Source organism: Miniopterus schreibersii, assembly GCF_964146895.1.
Source record: "Miniopterus schreibersii genome assembly, chromosome: 8".
Lineage (NCBI taxonomy): Eukaryota > Metazoa > Chordata > Mammalia > Chiroptera > Miniopteridae > Miniopterus > Miniopterus schreibersii.
Genome location: NC_138109.1, coordinates 48,465,039 through 48,486,763, shown reverse-complemented (window position 1 = coordinate 48,486,763; position 21,725 = coordinate 48,465,039). Strand labels below are relative to the sequence as shown.

Here is a 21,725-nt window from a genome sequence, read left to right as displayed (position 1 = left end):
ACCAGCAGAGTACTTAGTTGCATTTTTTTATTATTTATTTAATTTTTATAACATTGTGTAAGTTTAAAGGGTACAACATGTTGATTTGATATAGTTATACATTGCAATATGATTGCAATTGTAACGTTAGCTAACACCTCCATCATGTCACATAGCTATCATTTCTTTTTTGTGGTGAGAACATTTAAGATCTAGTCTCTTAGCAACTTTGAAATACCTACTACAGTACAGCTGATTATAATCACAATGCTGTGCATTAGATCTGCAGCACTTCCAACTGCAGGCCTGTGCCCTTTGAGCAACATCTTCCCAATTCCCCCCCTCTCCCCGTCCCTGGTAACCACCATTCTACTCTGTTTCTACAAGTTCAGCTTTTTTAGATTCCACATATAAGTGATTATATATATATATATGTGTGTGTGTGTGTGTGTGTGTGTGTATATATAAATAAATAAAACACATCTTTTTTATCCATTCATCTGCTGATGGGCACTTAAGTTGTTTCTATATTTTGGCTATTGTGAATAATGCTACAATGAACTTGGGAGTGCAAATACTTTTTGGATAACTTGTTGTTTTCTTTTGGATATATACCCAGAAGGGGGATTGCCGGATTATATGGTAATTTTATTTTTAATGTCTTGAATAATCTCTAATGTTTACCACAATGGCTGAACCAGTTTACATTCTCACCAACAGTGCACAGGAGTTCCCTTTTCTCCACACCCTCGCTAACACTTGTGATTTCTTGTCTTTTTTATACCAGACACTCTAACAGGTGCAAGACGATGTCTTCTTCAGGAAGATGATACGTCTTCTTCAATTTCTTTCATCAAAGTCTTAACAGTTTTAATTGCATAGATCTTTCACCTCCTTGGTTAAATTTATTCCTAAATATTTTATTGTTTTTGATGCTATTGTGATGCAATTCTTTCCTGATTTCTTTTTCAGATATTTCTTTGCTAGTGTACGGAAACAAACTGATTTCTCTATGTTGATTTTATATCCCGCAACTTTCCTGAATTTGTTGATTAGTTCCAACATTTTAAAGAGTTTGGATTAATTATTGGAACATCACCATCTTCACTCATAAATCGCATGGCTCAGAGATAACACTGTGAAATGTAAAGTGTTTTTTTTCCCTTCTGAGTATGGCCTCAGTCACCAAACGACAAGGGACAATGGGGAGCCCATAAAGTTCATAGGGAAGGTGCAATGAGCACAGCTGAATACAAAGTCTCCTTGCCTAAAGGTCCCCCTGCCATCTCTGTGTGCTCCAAACTCACATGTCGCCTGATATCATTACCTATATTTGGCTGACTTTTGTCATAACTCCCCACATAAAACTCCTTAGGATCTGAAACACTGCTGCCACGGGGACAGTGGCCAGGCAGGGGGTGTGCACTCTGTCTCTGGAATGGGCCCGCTCAGGTTGACAGAAGGTCAGTTACAAAAAGACCTCATTCATGTTGCTCCAAAGTAGATTCAGAGCAATCCTCAAAAAGGTTTATGATGATTAAGTTTTTGTTTCAGTTTCCAGAAGGTCAAGGTGAAAGCTCTGGGCATTTGACAGATTTAAGAAACAAGTGGTACAAAAAATGATAGTTTTCATACAGATGCTTTCCATAACAGCATTGTCTTGATTTTATTTCAAAGGTAAGGGAAAAATCTAAAAGCTTACCATCCACAACTGATTAGAAAATGTTTGCATCTGAGTGCCATGGCCACATTTCAGGGACAAAAAAACCCTGAATATAACTAGCATCTTCTATGGCTGATAATTTCCAACTGATTCCTGGGCATGGGTATTGCACCGAAGGAGTAATATTTATTAGTTTATTATTATCTTATTAAATGCACCCAATAATCCAATGAGTTAAATACTATACTCTTTACATTATAAAGAGGGAACTGAGGCTCAGGAATAATGAAGTGAATTGTCCCAGATCACAGTCAATGAATGGCAGATCTAGGATTGAAATCTAGTCTCTTTTGAGAATGTGCCCTTAAGCATTAATGTTATAATTTTCCCTTTTGGGTGCTCTGCCTGCCTGTAGCTCACCTCTCCTTGCCTTCCACACCACTTTATGTCTCCATGGGCCATTATGTGATTTCATCTTTCACTGCTATGAGGATGGAATCTAAGTCAGTCCATCCATCTGTCTGTCCATCCCTTTCTCCCTCTTTCTTTTTTTTCTTTCTTAACAGACTTTTACTGAACACTCTACACCAAGCTATTGAGTGCTGGATCCCCAAATCTCACACAATCCTTCAGGGCAGGATCTACATTTTTTCCCATTGTGTTATTTCCTGTGCTTGCCAAGACAAGAAATGTAAATTATAGAGTAAATACATGAATGATATTTAGATCAAATCCCTGGTCTCTGGTAAACCTCACCTACTTGGGGCTACAGCAATGAAGCTGGACATTCTAGCAGATGATGTTGCCGGTGGGATTGACCAAGTTCCCGCGCATGATGAACACACGGTGATCCATGTTGAGGAAGAGCTTATGCAGCGGCTAGAGGCACCCACCACTCACTGACCATTTAACCCTCCCCCCTTTTCTTTGCACAACTTGACAGATTGAGTGGAGAAACTTAAAACGAGAGGTTTAATTATGTGTGCTCTGGTTACTGTGTGTACTTTATGTCGGTCCATTTGTTTGTTGCTTAATCCAGATATAGGAAAGTTGATTTTTTTTCTTTTTTCCTAAATTTCCTCTGTATCAGCTACAAGTGACCCTTCTACTTAAAAAAAAAAATGTAACTGTGCTGTTGCTTAAGAGTCTTCTCTTTTCTCACCTCAGACATTCACTGCTTTATTTAGGAGTAAGATTCATTTGAGTGAAACATTTAAAATACACTCAGATGTTTCCGGAATGAAAGGGAAAGTTGAGATCCTGCTTTTGCTCTACTCATAAAGGTGTCATCAGAAGCCACATTTATCTTCACTGCTTCACATAATGGCAACTGCCTTCCAGGGTGACTGGAAAATCACGGTGACTACAGAAAACAAAATTTCTAAACGTGGCTCTCTCTATCTTATGGTTTTGCTGCTTATTGCAAAATGTAATCTTGGGAAAGAACAGTGAGAAACAAAGAAGCCCTAAATAACAAGAGCAGCTATAAAAGAGGCACAGTCTTTTTCTCTGTCCATAGTAGCACTCTCATGGGAGTACTTTTATTAGAGACTGTCATGCGAGAGTTGTGAAATCAAGCTTCCTATGAGTGTGAGCTCCGAGAGACCCGAGAAATTTTACAACCTTTTAACTACTCACTCAATGGTGTACAAAGAAGACCTACTCTTAGCTTATATATACCAAAAAAATTCTCAGCTGCACAGGCATCTTTACAGGACCTTTGGAAATAAAAGATCATGGCTCTTTTTCATGACAATTTATAGTCATTGTCCATGCCAATCTTAAGCACATAAGGACATGTGATGGCCAGTGTGACTGGTATATATGTGTGTGTGTGTGTGTGTGTGTGTGTGTGTGTGTGTGTGTGTGTATATATAAAATAATTGATGGAATATACCTGAGAGTCCACAAATAAACTTTTACATTTATGGCCAATTTATTTTTGACAGGGGTGCCAGAGCAATTGAATAGAGAAAAGAATAATCTTTTCAACAAATGGTGCTAAGACTACTGGATATCCACAAGCTGAGAGATGAAGTTAGACCTCTACATAACATCATATGCACAATTAATTCAAACTGGACTACAAACTTAAGAAGTAAAACTAGAAAACTCTTAGGAGAAAACATGAGCAAATCTGCATGACCTTTGATTAGGCAGTGGTTCCTTAAATATGACACCAAAGACACAACTGATAGAAAAATGAACAAGTTAGTCTCATTAAAATTAAAAAGTATCCATCACTAGGTTAACGCAAATAAAAATCACAATGAGGTACTACTTCATACCCACTAAGATGATTAGAATGAAAAAAAGAAGACGACAACACATCTTGGGAAAGATGGATAAATCTGAACCTTGGCAGGTGGGATTGTAAAATGGTGCAGCCTCTTTGAAAAACCACGTGGTGGTTCCTCAGAAGGTTAAACTCCGGATTACCATTTGATCAAGCATTTCCACTCCTAGCTACATACTCAGAGAAGATGAAGGCATGTGTTCACACGAAAACTTGTACTCAAATGTTCATTATTTTGAATATCCAAAAATTGGAAAAACCAAATTCCAATGAACTGTTGAATGGATAAACAATATCTGGCAATCTTCAAGGGAATATTATTTGTCAATAAAGTTCTGATACATGACCAGGCTGGAGTGGCTCAGCGGTTGAGCATCTGCCTATGATCCGGGAGATCGAGGTTCGATCCCCGGTCAGGGCACATGCCCGGGTTGTGGGCTCGGTCCCAGCAGGAGGCGTGCAGGAGGTTCATCACTGATGTTTCTATTTCTCTCTCCCTCTCCCTTCCTCTCTCTGAAATCAATAAAAATAAAAAACTTAAAAAGTTCTGATATATGAATGGCTTTAAAAATTATGCTAAATGAAAGAAGCCACTCAGAAAAGGCTAAATATTGAAGGATTTCATTTATATAAAATATCTAGAATAGGCAATCCATGGAGGCAGAAAGTATATCAGTAGGTGTTTTCCAAGGACTGGGAGGAGAGGAAAATGAGAAGTAACTGCTATGAGTGTGGAGTTTCTTTTAGGAGTGGTGAAAATATTCTAAAATTAGATTGTGGTGATGATGGAAAAACTCTGTGAAAAAAAGCTAATGAATTATATACTTTAAAAGGGTGAATCATAGATAAATAAAGTTTATTAAAAATCTAATCTGATAAAAAACATTTATTGTACATTTCCTTTATTGTCTGCTTTTTCTAAATATATTGGGAGCTCCAAGTTAGAGTTCTGTTGCATCTCCCAGTGCACTTAGCTGAGATTTGAGATATAATAACTGTCACATAAAGTTTACAGCTCAGTTGAAAGTATCTAAGAATGTCAGTTAGGCAAATCAGAAAGTCCATCTACTAATCTATTCTTACTGAAAAAGTAATTTTTATGTATATTCCAGCCAAATGAGATAAAGATAAATTAACAAAATAATAAGAAGGTTAGGGTAAAAACAACAGGGGAGTCTTCTCTTACCTGATTTAAATCCAAAGTTAGGAATCCAATTATGATTTAATTTTCTTGTGGGGTTTTTGGTCTGAAGTTAAGGTTGCCCTTAATTTTCTTCCCCTCAGTTGTTCACTTAAAATTTTCATTCCATTCACAGAACTAGATCTTTTATTATTATTTTTTACTCTATGCTTTAGTTGAAATCTCTTGCCATATTTGATGATCAGTAAATAAATTACTGATACTGTTCTATTCCAACACTTGCTATAAGTGGTTTTTTAAAAACTATGCTTGGGACACTGTGCTAAAAGAATTATGAAATGAAATATATTTGTTTTCTGCAAAAGAAGTCTGCATAAAGAAGAATTTTATTGTAAAAAATATGCATGACGAATATTATATAGTTAAAACTTATATTGGATGAAATGAGAATTGATATTTTTATTTGGAAAGGCTTACTATTATTTGTTGTCACTCTCTTTATATAATCTTCCACTTTCCCACTTTTGAATATCTTTTAATTCTGCTTAAATTGATACATATGATGTGATCTCATCTGTGTAAAAATGTACTTAGAGAAAAGACTGTACAAAATCATTACAAAATTTTTACAGTGGTTATGCTATATCTAGTTTATAAAATCCCTGGAGATCTTCATTTTATTCTTCTACTTTTATATATTTCTAAAATAACCATATATCAATTAAAAATAATATTTTAAAAATTTGCCATTGATACAAGCACTTTAGATAAAATTCCTTAAAAAGCTGGATAAAATGTTTTAAAATCTTTCTTATTAAGTGAATGAACAAAGAAGTAAGGAAAATACACAAAGGTTGAAAATAAAGCCAGAGTGTAAATTTCTCATGTTGAGTTGACACTGGAGATAGAGGCTGCTTTAAGGATAACTTCTGATCTGTGACCCAGAGCCTTAGATTTCAACAGCCATGTAGAAGGTCAGGAGGCAAAGCGTTGAGCCTGAGCAAGTAAGGGAAGCCCTGAAAGGCCAATAACTCTCAAAGAGAGAGTAAATTAGAAAAATGAAATCCATGTAACACAAGGATAGTTCTAGGTGTTCTTGGCTCTGGGTGAAGGGGGTAAAAAAATAATCTTCCTTGAGAATTCATAAAAATCATGTAGATTTGTGGTTTATAGTCACACTATTGGCATGTGTGCAGAAGGTCAGGCTTATTTCAGAGTGGTAGTTCTTAGCTAGTAGGGCCCCCAGAAGCTTGGCAGAAACAAATGGAAGCTTTCTTTGGAGGATGCATTTTCAACAGAGCTCAATAAAAATTTCTGCAGACATAGACTAGAGGAACGTGGAGTCACGATACACACACACACACACACACACACACACACACACACAAACACAAATAATGGACATAAATAAATTAGATTCCTTGAATAAAATCATAAAAACAAAAAATATTTAGACCTCCAACAATTTAAGATCCTAGAGTTACCAGATACAAAAATAAAATGTATATAAGGAAGAAGATATTATGAAAAAAATCAGAACAATTTGAGAGAAAAATCTAGACAGGACTTGGGGGAAAAACTTGGTGAATGAGTTAAATAATAGATTTGACACAGTTGAATAGAGAATTAACTAAGTGAAAAATCAAAAGAAATACCCAGAATGCAGTAGAGTTAGACAAATAAATAAAACATAATGAAGAGATAAAGGAGAGCCAATATATTTAAAGGGACAATGGTTCAGATTACCTAAAATGTAATGACAATTCACCTGATGCCAAACAGCTCAGCATCAACAATGCGATGGAGAAGACACAGATATTAGGTCTTCAAAGTACTGACAGAAAATCATTGGTGATCTTGAACGATGTTCTCTTTCAAGAATGTACACAAAATAAATATATTTTCAGATATAATTTCACCAGCAGAACTTCTAAAAAAATTTGTTTCTGGAACAATGATGATGGAAATCTAAGTTCTAAGAACTTACGTGGCACAGTATAGCACCAGCAATGCACGGATTACATTGAAGATTATACGGCACCTCTGTCACAGTGTTGTCAACAGCACCACAAAACCCCTGCAGTGGCATATCCATACAACAGAATACTATTCAGCTGTAAAAGGAAAAGGCTTCTGATGCATGCTACAACGTGGATAAACCTTGAAAACATTATAAAATAAGTCAGACATAAAATGGCGAATATTTAAAGACTCCACTTATATAAAATATCAAGAATAGGCACATTCATAGAGACAGAAAGTAGAGTAGAGATTACCAGGGGCTAGAGGGGTAGATGAGGGAGTTATTACTTAATGGTTATCGAGTCTCTGTTTGGGGCGATGAAAAAGCTTGGATATAGACAGTGGTGATGTTGACAACACTGTGAATATTAATGCACTAAATTGTACACTTAAATTGGGTAAAATGTTAAATTTTATGTTACCCGTGTGTCACCACAATAAAAACATTTTGAACAATGGGTGGGAAGGATTCGGTGATGCTTTAACCTGGAGCATTAAGGAGCTCAGGTAGCAAAACAAAGACTAGATAAAGAGCTTTTTGGCAAAGATTGCGTGTTTTCAGACTCATTCCTTTACTCGGAAGCCACCACCCAAGATGCATAAAATATATCCCCTGCCAGTTGGCCGTCACGAGTGAGGCAGACCCTGATGTCTCTAATGACAGAATTATCCTACCTGTGGACTGGAAGAATGATGAGAGTTCTGAGGTTATGCCAAAATCAAGAAATCACAGCTAGTACATATTTGAAAACTGTAAGAAATAGAGTTGCTCAGAAAAATCATCGAGGACCAAAAGAAACAAAGAGCAGAGAAGAACAGTCACAGCATTCAGTAAGTGGTAGGTTAAAATAAGATACAGGAATTAAAATGTTTCATGAAACTTGAAGATGAATAAGAAATGCATAAAAGGCTGCTAATTAAGGAGAGGGTGGTAATTATTTGTGCTGTACAATTTCTTCCTAGGAAAGACAGTTATGTCAAAGTAAACCTGTATTGTACATGAAGAGGGGATGGAATCACAGAGTGGAGCCCCAGAAAATAAAGGCAAATATCCGGAGTGGGACCAGGAGGCTGTGAGGGTGGACAGCAGCGCCTCACTGTGTCCTGGACGCCTACATGAGTTTGCCACGGCTAAGTCCCCAAAGAGCTGCTGACGGGTTAGAGGGACTTTAGAGAAAAGTGACAAGAAGGATTAAGGGACTATTAGGAATGATTTGTAAAACTTATGAATTGTGGAACACATTCTGTAACTGAGCAAACAAGGGGGAGTGAAAGGTAGGCCTGGAAGCATCGCCGTAATTAAAAAGTGCTGGAGGGTGGTAAACAACGGGAAAGAAAGGTATTTCTACTCTAGCAGAGAGATGTACGTATCTGAGGATTAATACGTGCAGAATTCACCACAATTATCACCACACATTGCCTAATTATTCTAACTCTAATTGGAAGATATTTTGGTTTTAAGCTACTAAATAAGCCTTTCACTAAGATCTAAGTGTTGTTCATGCCTTTCTTTATATCATGGACCACATCTTATTGGTAAAACAAGTACACATGGACCCCACATATGTGAATAAGAGATGGGAAGGAAGTACATTAAAATATCGCATATACACACACCTGATATGTATGAAAAAATCTGTAAGGAAACACATTGTTATCAGCAATAATTATGTCATGGTGGTAGGTTTATGAATAATTATTCTTTTTTCTTACCTTTGCCATTTTGAGAAGATCAGTATGATGCATTTACAACTGAATGGGGTTAAGTTTGTTTTCAGAACCAGCACTCTGGCTCTCTGCTCCCCTCTCTCTCTCAACCTGCTATATAGTAGGGATAATGCAGAGGAAGCTTTTCCCAGATGGAAGGCATTCCATGCCCTCGGATAGGGTCTACTGGCATAGTTTGCATGAAATACTACTACTGTGTTTTGGTGTTCACAGGTTGATAGAAAACCCTGGAAGATATGTAAAGTAAAATTATGGCCCTTTTCTACACTTCAAACTTCCAAAGAGTGAGACATCAACAGAATGTCCTTTGGGCCTATTAAGAATAGTCCTTAACTTGGCAGGCCAGGCAGTACTGATATTCATAACTCCCGCCACAACCTGAGCCTTTCCATCTTAGAGGGGCACTATGGTGCTCATTCCAGAAAAATAAAACAAAAGCAATTGTTGCGAGTCCTAGTCAGAGGACCTTATCTTGACAAAGTGATTCTTGTTCTGTTCTGTTCTCAAACAGCACCTGCAGTCACACTCAAATGTAGTAATGTCAATAACTGTGACCCCTTTGTAGACACCGCACAGCCCATGATAAGACACCCCTACTTGCCTTTCCAGAACCCAGTCAGCATTTCCTGTCTACACAGCCAGGCAGAGAGCCCCTCGGATAACAGGGAAGGAGCTACTGATGTCATATCTCACTCTGGTCCTTATTCTTGGTCCTGTGTCCCATTACTTAATCTTAACACTTCACTACCGCAGGGTCATTCAGTTGGGAAATCCTGTTCTCTGACTTTTATTTCTGAACTTTTGGATTAAAACCCCATCACATTTCCAACTAAGCCCAAAACCACACAGTTAATAAGAGTAAGGGGCATGATTCCTCCAGGGATTCGTGATAGCTGGAACATCAAGGCAAAGCTTCATGTGGGGCACTGGTGGCAGGGAACGCACAAAATTCCTATAATCCCTTTTCCCCTTTCCAGGATTTGGAACACACTCAGAATGATATCATTTCCTGCACTTTGATTGTTCAAAACTTGAAACAAGCAGAGTGAAAATGAAATGAGCCAGCTTTACGATTCGCAGTACAGAGTGGAAGCAGATACCACTTCAGGTAATTGGAGACAACTTGGAAATCCCCAGCAGCAGCCTGGCAGGTGTGACATTGCCAAGTAGCCATAAAAACAGGGTTCATTCTGGTACATATATTTTTGCTCCCAACCAAATGAATGAATTAGGAATCAGACTCCCTCTTGACACATTTTACATTACTTTATGGCCAATTTCCTTCTGACGCAAGGGAAATAGAAACTTTACTTTTCTTAGAAGTTGTTATCAAACTTAAGCGGTTGAAAAGAATGATAATTGCTTTCTCTATAACTATGTGGGAAATGAAAGGAGAGGAAACTACTCTCCACCCCATACTTCCAGCAGATCTATACCTGGTAAGATTTATTATGCAACAAAGTCTCCCTTGACAAGGTTATTCTAGAATAAAGTCTCCCCCAGGAGAACTGTTATATAATAAAGTTTCTTCCAGCACATTCATTCCACACCCCACTGGCTCTGCTGCAGGTGGTGGGTTTAATTCCTGTCGTAGCTAGCATACATTATGAAGTCTCCACGCACACAGCCTGCTTCAGCCTTAACCATAACACCACTGTGTTTGCTCGTCAGTATGGGGTATTAAGATGCACAGTGAGGTGCAATGTTAGGCAAAGGTGGAGTGCCATCTGGGATCATCCTCAAACTCTCTTCACTAACTACTGAGAGGCAGTCTTGAACCACTAACCTCCTGTTGTTTGAGAGCTGCATTCACACTGTCTGTGGCACCACATTGGGGCGGGCAATCACAAAAAATTAGGGTTGGCAGAAACCTTAGGTCCCTTTGTCTTCCGGCCACCAGCATCACCTAATGAAGATCACAGCAACAGTCTAACTGGTCCCTCTTCTTATAAGCTGAGACTTTTCTGACCTGCGCCACACCGAAGGCACGGTGATCCACTGAAATGCACATTTAACGGAGTCACTTCCCTAATTTACCGTTTAAAGACTTCCCCAGAGCTTTCAGGGTAAAATCCGACCTCCACACTGTAAATATTTCTATCCAAACCTGCACCCGAATTTTATGTGTTCATCTGCCTTTTTCATAGGTGTGAGTTTTGTGGAGCCAGGCATCACGCCTTATTCACTGTTGCCCCTTCAGTCCTGAATACAAAGGGAAATATATAGTCAACGCATAATATTATTTGATAAATGAGGGAATGAATGAATCTAGTCTAAGCTTCTTTTCTACAGATGAGCTCAGGCCAAGAAGTTGCATGCCTTGCCCAAGGCTCACAAGTAAAAACCTTAAGCATGCTCCCTGCCTCCTATGACACCCACACTGTCCTCAAACACGGGCATTCTTGTCTCTCAACACCTGGCCGACCACTCTGGAAAGGTCAGCAAATGCCGCTCTGTACTTAAGAGGAAACCAGAAATTAATGCTCTACCACATACGTGAAGTCCTTCTGCCCCTACTTACCATTTCTGTCATTTCTATGATTAGTAAGTCTATTAGCCAGACTTGTTCAAATCTCTTCCTATTAACATATAATTACAACAGGACTCCGTTCACCCAACATTCAACAGAGATTTACTGAATTTGACGTGTATAAGTTACAGTTTTAGGTTCTGAAAATGCCAGGATGTGTAAGTTATGTGCCTAGCCTGAAGAAGGCACAGCTAATCACGGAGACAAGTATGCAGACAAATAATCACAACATTGTGTCATGAGAGGCGTGTATAAGAGACAGAGATGATGTTAGCACTTATAGAGGTATAGTAATTATAATACGTATTTTCTCCACAGTGATTTTCCTGTGGGTAGGAACTAGGTCTTTCCTCTCATTTTCTCCCTTGCGTCTAACACATAGTAGGTACTCAGTCAATATGTGATTGACTAACTGATACATAGTTAGCAGAAGAGAATGTGGGATCTACGCTGCACAGAGGTTGTATCCGGGAAAACTTTAGGAAGGAGATGCTTGAGCTAGATCTTAATGAATGATTAGTTCTGTACCTGGTGGCTAAAAGGAGAAAAGGCATTCCTTGATACAGGAAGAGCAGGTAAGTGTGAAAGAGCAAGCTGTGTTCCCAGGGTGTGTGCAGCTTGGGCTGAGGGGAGCGGTGGGAGGTGAGGTTCAGGAAGCAGGCCAGGCAGGCCCTGTGGGGGCTTTGGGAGCCTTCCTACGGAGTCTGAGCTCCGTGCTCAAGGCAATGGGAAGCCATTAGAAGCATGCAAATAACATGAAGAGATCTGTAAATTAGAAACGCAAGGATGCGGTTCAGTCAGTGGAAAGGTCCCTTATGTGCAATTAATTTTCAGAATACGCTTTCTCATAAAGAGATGTTTTAACTCTGCATTTCGGTCTGCCAAAGCATCCTCACGATCTGTGAGGTTCCCAGGAACACTGCCGACACCTTCTTAGCCATTCAAAGAGAATAAAGTTAAAAAGTTTCCTTTTCATACTGAGTTACAACTTATCAAGGTTACTTTCCCTGCCATAGGTAAAATGGTTTCTTATTTGCCCAAAGTGATTCTATCTCGGAGTAAGTATTCCATCTCAGAATTTAGGACAAGTGGATGATTACTTGTGGAATGGCAGCTCTTCAAACCCTTGGTTAACTGAATATCCTTACAGTGTTTTCTTCCCTGCTGCGGAGAAGGTAATTCAGCTAAATGACTGGTCTGTTCATGACATTTTCTGTTGGCTTGGCTTACTTTTTAAAGGCAAAATCCACTCTGATTTGCAAGTTGTTCCATTTACACAGGCACCGTACGTTTTACGCAGCTTTTAGAGTACCCACTGCTAAGTCAGTGGTTGGGCGAAGTAGCTCTTTTTAACTATCCAGAAGCATATTCTCATATTCATTTCAGAATAATAAGATGTTTAAATATTTATTTCTTTCCAATAATGGGGTAGGCCTTCGCTCTTCATTTCAATAAATTCTATTCCAATAATGTTGAGTCACTACTTAGAATATATCAGCACTAAATCTCCCTCGTGCTAATGATATTCACATTAGAGACCCACCTTTTAGCCTCAGCTCTGCCACTAACCCACAAGTTTGGGCAAATCCCATGACCACTCATGAATTCCTTTTGATAATTTTGAGTTTTCCTTTTAGCTCTAAAATTCTGAGTATGTTTTAAGAGATCTGATAAGTACCAAAGTGCAGAAATGAAACAGTTACAGAACTGCAAGTATGGCAGGAGAAATAGTTATTTATGATGTGTAGCTATTCATTTTCAGGAATTCCAAATGGCCTGAAACTCTTAATGCAGGCTTATTCTGCAAATAAATAAATAAATAAATAAATAAATAAATAAATTCAAATCTTTATATACATATACTAATTTATTCAACGAATATTTATGGAAGGCCCATTTTATTAGAGGCTGAGAATACAATGAAAAAAGAAGAAAAATCCCCAACCTCCAAGAGCTGATTATCAAGCAGAGAAGGCAGACAATTTTAGATAAGAAATAACAATAATCCGGAATAAGTATTATCACGGGATCCTGGCTATGAAGACAAAACATAGCTCAGCTCTAACCTGGCCTACAAGTCAGAAAAGATTTCCCTGCAGATACGCCGTCTAAAGTGAGAATATACATGTCCGTGGCTTTTATTTGGGAAACCACACTGAATGGAGCATGTCACAAAAATATTTATTTGTCCCAGGCCCAGGCTAAGACTAAAAGAGTTTGTGAAGAAGCTGAATATATCTCATACATGTCCCCAGCCCCCAATTTTTATCAATCATTTAATCACAAATTTACTGACTCCCAACCTAATTCTTCTCTTGAATCAAGTTCACAAGGTATGGGTAATGATATTATTACTTACGATGTAATCATTCCTTGTCTTTCTAGCCTTAAGATCCTCACAGCTGCTCTAAGAGCATTAATGGGCGTATAGGAAGTTTTCAGAATGATTTGTTGATTAATGATGAGTTTTAATTTTTCAAAGTCTTTTTTCATCTTTAATCTCTTTTTACCCAGTGTTTGCAAGACAGGAATTATATTCTGCTGCCTCTTGACCTAGGGTTATAAAAAGTCCTCTCTAAAACAAATGCCAAGATTCCCAGACAGTTCTGATTGCAAATATTCTGTCTTGTAACCACAATTATATTCAAATTCATCCTACCACAGTTATAAGATTGGCTTAGGAAATAAGGTCACCATATGTTACAGAGATAGTTGAACAGGATGACCAGGTTAGCTCCCTTCAAGAGGCCAGGAGATCCTTTGCCATCCCAAAGAAAAATCATCCAGAGGTTGTATATTTTGAATAAAATCAATCCACTTTGAAGTTGGTTTGCTATCTAAGTTGCTTACTAATTATTCATTGGATGTCATATACTAAATAATATATATACAAGCACACATGTATTAAAAAGGGCTAACAAGTAACAACGTTTTAGTTTGAAAGTTTTATGACTTCTAAGGTAGTAATAGTCTTGAGCCTATTTTATAAAAGAGAAAGATCACAGAAATCGCCTCTTTTTTAGTGTCAGAGTCATGATTCATTGTCTCCTGGTTTCATATTATTATTCAGAACTTGCTTTATTATTTAACCTTTCTTGTTTCTTCGTCTTTTCTCTCCAATTAGATCAAAGGTTCTTTGAGAATAGGGACTGTGTTCTTTCTCCAGAATACCCACTTTTGCAATGATTAGGCGTTCGATGAATATTTACTAAGGACTATGGTCAGCTCAAAAACCCAGAAACAAATGAGCTATAGAACTGCACACAGCGATGAGTAAAAATGTTTCAAATGATGATTTTCAAAACTTCAATGTGCACAAGAATTGTAAAGGAAGCTTGTTAAAATGTAGGCTCTAAAACTCATTCCCAAAGATACTTATGTTTTAAACAATTTCTTTTTTCTTCTCATTATTATTATTATATCAAAGAAAGATGAAACATACGAGGGCCTTGGGACTGCATTGATGTTTCTTGTAAAGAAAAGACTTGGCATAAGGTGAGGTAGCTCTGTCCTTCTTGGCATCCCCCCTCCCCAACTCTTGCCACACACTCTACTTTCTTTTTTCTTTCAATAAATACTTATTGTGTGACCCCTAAGTACCAAATGCTGATCTAGGGCCTGAAGTGAAACTGGTCAACAAGATGTACAATTACTTTGCTATCACAGTGCTTAGATTCTCTTGGAGGGAGGGCAAACAATAGACAAGTAAACTTGAAGATTATTTAAGATATTAAGAATTACAAGGAAAATAAAACAGACTGATATAATAGAGAATGACTGTTGAGGAGGGGGCTATTTAGAGACTGTTGAGGAGGGAGTCACAAGAAGATGACATCTGATCTGAGGGCTGAATGACCAGAAGAAACCACCACGCCAAAGATCTTGGGCAAGAGCTTTACAGAGAGAAAGGAAAGAGCAAGTGCAAAGGTCCTGGGGCAGAATGAGTGTTCAAGGATCAGCAAGGAGGCCAGAATACCTCAATCCTGAGAGGGAGCCAGGTCAGACTCATCCCCCAGGTACGGCTTGGGATTTGACATGGAGGTGTCTTGAGACTCCTCCTGTGGGAAGCTGGATAAAATACTCCTGGCTCTCATATAATTAAGGAAGATTAAGTATTTTAATGAATGTTATATAAACAATTCTCCCATTAAAAACAACCACATTATCACAGCTCCTCACCCATGAAAAAATTAGTTCATTTCATGATTCCTTTTGGTTGATGCTTTGTGAAAACAGGTTTCATTATCATTAGCCCATTATACTTCGTAATCCCTGGGCACTGAAAATTAGCTCTCTTTGAATTTACTCAAGATCCAAATTATTTATAATTCATTGGATGACTTTAATACTAAAAATAGAGTTCAATAAATGGTTTAAACTTGCATTTGAGAATTTACATGCTTTTCTAAAGGAAGAGCACTTATGCCATAATTTCAAAGTAAGTTATATGGCATGTGACATTATTTTTTTTCTGGTTTTGAATTATTTTTCAACTCTTGCATTGATTTGTCTTATTCAACTGGGCATCTACCAATGAGTAGCTATAGCACTCTTATTTCTGAGCAGTTTGCTTTGCTTGAATAACTGAGGACTTATGGGAAAAAAGAAGCAAAAAAAGGAGCAAGAGGCATGTTACAGGTGTGTATAAAATCTGTTCCTGGGAGCTACTACTGAAGCAAGGAGGGAGCAGCTGAGCTTCAGACCCCATTGATCACTGCCCTTTCCTAAGCCACCTCTGAAAAGGGCAGTCCAGGTGACAAATGGGCCTTCTGTGATAAGGGCTCCTGTCCACTGGAAATGGGAATCAGCTCACAGTTTCATTTCACAGAGTCTACCAGATGGCAAATGACTTTATCTACCCAGACCAGATCCAGACTGGAAATAGAATGGTGCTCCACGCCCCCTACCACTCTGCTGGGAGACTTGGAGCTTTCCTCAGAGAGTTGTTTGATTAAGTGTACATGTGTCTTTGGAGATATTTTATATATATATATATATATATATATATATATATATATATATATATATATATATATAGTAGTTCTCAATGCAGAAGATTCCCCAAATTGTCTTCTTTGTTTTGTGTCTGGCCAATATGATTAGAATCAATGGCTTTTAAAAACGGGAACCAGGAAAGTAATGGCAAGATATAGATACAGTAGCTGCAAGATGGAAATAAACTGGTAAAAAATTGGGGGGAAAGGGGTTAGAAATGGAGAGAAAGAATCTAACAAAAAAATTGAAATGCCTTCATTATCACAAGAAGCTCCAACTAGCCTTCATTTGGTCCTACTGGAATTACAATTTTAGCCTGTATTGTCTGTAAAAGAGGAAGTAGGAAATATGACCATAGAAAGTGATATTTTAAGCCTCAACACATGTTGCTCATCACTGACTTGACTTGCAGCATGTCTTTCAACAAAGGCACACAGTGATTTAATTTCAACAGTAATTTAGTCTGCAGTCGTTTGAGACAAGACTATCATTGCAGACAGGCTGTAATTTGTGAAATTCAGGTGCTTGGGATTAGGACCACCTGTTGAATTTAATCTTGGCGTTATAATGTTAATGCCATCATAAACAGAAACACTACCTATTTAGCAGACTTTGGGACCTCTGGCCATGGAGATGTGAACAATTTCCTAAATGGTATCTGTAACTCCCTCCAGACTCTGTAAATCAACGGCAAGTAAAAAGTCTGTTGGAATTCTGATTCAATCTGCAGCAGCATATGGCTTGGTGGTCATCACATTCAGCACATCCTATAATTTTTCTAAGGCCTGATGTGAGAGTGAAAACCAAAAACCAAAAAAGCAATCAGAGTAGCATCTGGTAATGTAACAAGAATAAAAAAGCTTTCGTTTCTTACCCTCCCCAGTGGTAATGGAAAAAAAATTTCTAGCAATATTCTAACAAATCTCCGCCTAAGAAAGATTATAGAAAGATCCCAAGTAAACCTGATTAAGCAGCGCCTTTGGAAGCGGACATAAACATTTTACACATGCACATTCAGACAGCCATCAGAAGTGGAGCTCTGCCTAATCTCTCGCTGGCTAAACAGCAACAGTAAAGAGGGTCAATGACTGCATTTTGAGCAGAAGTTTATATATAGCTCAGTCGGACAATTGTGATGATGCCTAGAAAGAGGGCATAGATTTTAAGATTTTCATTTGTTCCTATGCTTGGGGTAGGGAAAACCCCATTGAACCCTTTGGGTATACAATTTTGTGAGATGTTGGTTTTCTAGGAAATAATTTTATTACTATTAATTATGTGCAAAGGTTTTCGTGGTCATGTTTATAATTCTCTGCTAAGAATTCCAAGGACATGCACACATATTCATCATGCCCATAACGCCTCACAATTTATAAAACCCTTTTACTACAGATTATCTCACTTTTTCATATAGTGTCAACATTCCTTCCAAAAAAGAGCTGTTCTTCATTTTAATGAAATAAGGTTCTGATACATTGAAAATGGAATACAACGTATTTGTGTGAATAAACACTGTTTTGAAAACATGAGGGCATCATATTTTGCCTCAGGCTATCAATATTCTCAGCTGATGTCTGTCCACTGGAAGAGCACAGGGAGGAAAGGATTAAGAATATCTTCCCAAGGCCCATCAAAGCTTTCAGCAAATGTACCTTTTGACACCCCTGTTAATCAAAACTCCACCAGTTTTTTAATAGGCACTTCCACTAAACAACAGCTATGAAAATCCCCTAAGTTCAATATGTTCATCATATACCAGTTACACATAAACACTACATCCTTCCAGAGTCGGAGGCCGATCTCTGAACTTTCCTAGAACTCCAGCCCTTATCAGTTGCTCTCACATGCAGATACAAAGTATGTCATCAATCAACAACTTAGAATTCTAACTGAAGCTGCAATTGTAAAACTGATGACCCTGTTTACTTTTGTTTTTGAGTCTACCACCAGACCCTCCCCCAAATCACTTCCTAATGAAATTTCTCCCCCTTTTCTGCTTCTCCCAGTTCTTCCCAGTGCAAGTTCCATGTTTCCAAAGAAACCTTCATTGATACTTCAAGGGGCAGTGATCTATCTTATCTCTCTACCCAACAGTACTAACAGTTTATATCTTTCATTTCTTATACATTTATATCTATCATCTATCATCATCTATTTATCATCTATCTATATCTATCTATCTATCATCTATCTCTATCTATCTATCATCTATCTATCTATCTATCTATCTATCTATCTATCTATCTATCATCTATCTATCATCTATCTATCTATCTATCTATCTATCTATCTATCTATCTATCTATCATCTATCTATCATCTATCTATCTATCTATCTATCTATCTATCTATCTATCTATCTATCTATCATCTATCTATCATCTATCTATCTATCTATCATCATCTATCTAGCCATTTACACTTCATTGTTTTTCCCTGGACAGGCAACAATCCCTAAAGGCTGTGTCCTGCCTTAAATTCTTTTGTACCTTCCAAAAATCCTTAGCATTATTCATTGCACAAACGAGTGTAAATCTTTTGATTGCTACTTTTATGAAGTTTGACTTTTTTTATGCAGGGTAAGAACAATCTTTTCACACAAAAGGAGCACCTGCTAAATATTACTTTAGTTCACAACCATAAAACCTAGTAATATAAAAAGCAGAATAGTTGGGTGGTTTCAAGAAATCCTCTAGCTTTATAGAGCAGACACAGAATGGAACTGTGTTTTAATCAAAATATATTAGCAGCTTCAAATAAATGGGGAATACATTTAAACTATATTAAATTGTCTTTTCAGAATCAGGAAACTTGATTAGGATTCTCCCAAAGGCTTCACACGCTGAAACCAGAGATTCATTATTCCAGGGAAAAGTGGCTCAATTTAAAAAATTTATCTTATTAATAATTATTAGCCAAGCCATGCAGCAGCTTCCAGGAAGGCAGAGGAAAACAGGCCCTCAACGATGAGTTTCAAGCCAAAGGAAGCTGAGTTGGTGCCTCCAGCCTTCCGCGCCTGCCTGGGCACCTCTGCCCAGGGCTGTGGCAATTCTGCCCCGGGCAATCCGAGGCAGAGACCAGAGGGGCATCTTCCAGCCCGAGCAGCAGCCGCAGACTGGCTGCTACTCGCCCTCGGGTGCGCGGTAGGAGGTTCGCTGGGGCCGGTACTCGCGCCATCCCGCGTCTCCTCCCGCAAGGGCGAGACTCGGCGGCCAAACCCAGGGCTCCGGGAACCCAGCACCCACCGGCAGCTGCAATTCTGGAGATCAAAGGGCTCTAGTTCCAGGGCTTATTCTTGTTAGGAAATTAGGCTTTGGGGTCCACTCCTCCCATGCCCGTCCCCTGAAAAACTTTGCGTCTTTTTCTAAATAGGAATTCATATCAAGTAGGAACTATCGCATCCCACCCCGGCGAGTCGACTCCCCCTCCCGGCCTCCTAAGGGCACCGACTCGCGGCACCTCCCAGCCCGCGGAGACAGGGCAGGTTTAGGTGTGCGGGAGTCCCCGGCTGGGGGGCGTGCGGGTGGGCGAGCGAGCTGTCACCTTGTGGTCCGCCACGCCGAGGTATCCGTCCAGCGGTCGCGGTCCTGCGGGGGCCCCGGGGCGCGACGGGGGGCTGCTCTCCGCCGACGGCTGCGCGCTGCTGGTCGCTGCCTGCGGCTGCTGCTGCTGCGAGGGCCGGTCCTTCTGGCCGCCGAGGCTGCTGTACACGAGCAACAAGCTGGTGCACATGGTGGTGAGCGCTAAACACACTGCCAGACCATGGCGCTGCGGGGGGCAGGAGAGAGCGGAGCGCGGCTGAGAGCCCACCCGCTGGGAGCGCGCCCGCGGAAAACACCCGCAAGGCCCGGCGGAGGGGGACGTCCCGGGACGGGAGCTGGCCAGGGTGCTGGGCCCGGGCGCGCGCCGCGGGGCAGGGGCGGCGCCGTCTCCGCGCGGGCCCGGGGGCTGCTCCGGGTGCGCCCGGCGCTCGGCCGGCGCCGCCTCCCAGATCCCTCGGCAGAGGGCAGGTGGTGCGCGGCTCCCGGCTCCTGGAGCGAGAGCGCGCGGGCGGAGAGGGCAGGGGCGGGGGCCTCCCGCACTTCGGGGAGGGGGCTCTCTCACCGGCTCGCCCGCTGGAATCTCTCGCCCTCGCACCCTCGGCTTTCTGGACCCGTGGGGCTTTACCTGGGCCATCCTTGCAAGTTTGAAATCATACAAGGAAACCAAGAAAGTCTGCAAAGGTCCCCCTTCCTCGCGCCTCTTAGTTTTCGCCAGGCGGCTGCTTTGGGGCATCCCCCGTCCCCCGAGCGACGCGCCCACCCCTCCGGCTCTCCTCTGGCCCCTCAGACTTCCTGCTGAGAGCCAGCAGCCCAGGGGCCGAGTTCCATCCCGGCTCTGGGATACCTGCCCAGGCAGCACCCGGGAACGGCGAGGGGCTGCGGGGCAGGTGGAAAGTTCTCCCTTTGTAGCGGGCGACCTCGCGGCGCTGGGTGAGGCGCCCGCGGAGCTCTCCCGCGCACCCCGGGGGCGCTGCTACCCGGGATCCCCGCCTCTGCTCCGAGGAGTTGTACCAAATGACTCACCATCAGGGTCTTCATTTTGGGCACCTCTTTTGTGCAGAATCCTCAGGCACACGCGTCCGGGGCCACTTTTTCTTGGAGGGTTTCCATGATGGGTGATGGGGCGCGGGCGGCTCGGATGTTAGCCCGGGGGCGGCGGCGGCCGAGTGGGCAGGGGACCCGCGGGACCCGCGGAAGCGCGGCGGTGGCAGAGATTAGAGACAGAATTAAAACTGAACCGGACCCTCGTAGCCTCTCCGTGATCTACACAACTGCCGCCTGCCGCCGCCTGCTGGGTCCTAAAGACCTCTGCATCCCCCTTCCCGCCCCCAAATGTTCTTTTAAGCCTAGTGGAATTTCTGGGGCGAGAGAGTTAACCGGGCCAGTGCACCCAGCTCTTGGTCCGAGGGCTTATTTATCTTTTATGAAGTCATCCAAAAAAAAAAAAAAAAAAGAAAGAACCCAACTAGATTCTGAACGTGATTCCCATTTGAAAATTTGCAAACTAAATTTTCTGTTTTGTAATTGTGATAAAACCAAGTCAACCGCCCAAATGTTAATAGCCCTATTTATAGCATTTTGCATTTATGTTTATATATTAGGAAATCTATCACAAAATAATTTTTCCAAAAAATTATTTATTCTTTCAGTTTTCCAATTGTAAGCTTCCTCATGTTCTCTTCTCCCTTAATTTTACTTTTCAAATCCAGTTATTGCCAAGCAATCTTTTTATCACAATTTTCACATAAATCATTTCTTTCATTGTTTTAAATATTACAATTTATATTGCTATCAGACCTTCGAGATCTTTAGTGTTCATCTAAGTGATT

At 40.3% G+C, this 21,725-nt stretch overlaps 1 protein-coding gene across 1 annotated transcript in view; it reads right to left on the bottom strand.

Moving 5' to 3' along the window:
• The window catches only part of ST6GALNAC5 (ST6 N-acetylgalactosaminide alpha-2,6-sialyltransferase 5), a 145,871-nt gene extending 124,544 nt beyond the window's left edge, over positions 1-21,327 (bottom strand). Inside the window, exons 1-2 of the mRNA XM_081143712.1 lie at positions 20,920-21,327; positions 19,898-20,122 (exon numbers count right to left, since the gene is read on the bottom strand). Coding sequence (XP_080999838.1) covers positions 19,898-20,122; positions 20,920-20,934 — 240 coding nt within the window. The 5' untranslated portion in view covers positions 20,935-21,327. The remainder of the gene's footprint in view (positions 1-19,897; positions 20,123-20,919) is intronic.
• Between the last annotated feature and the right edge of the window lie 398 nt (positions 21,328-21,725).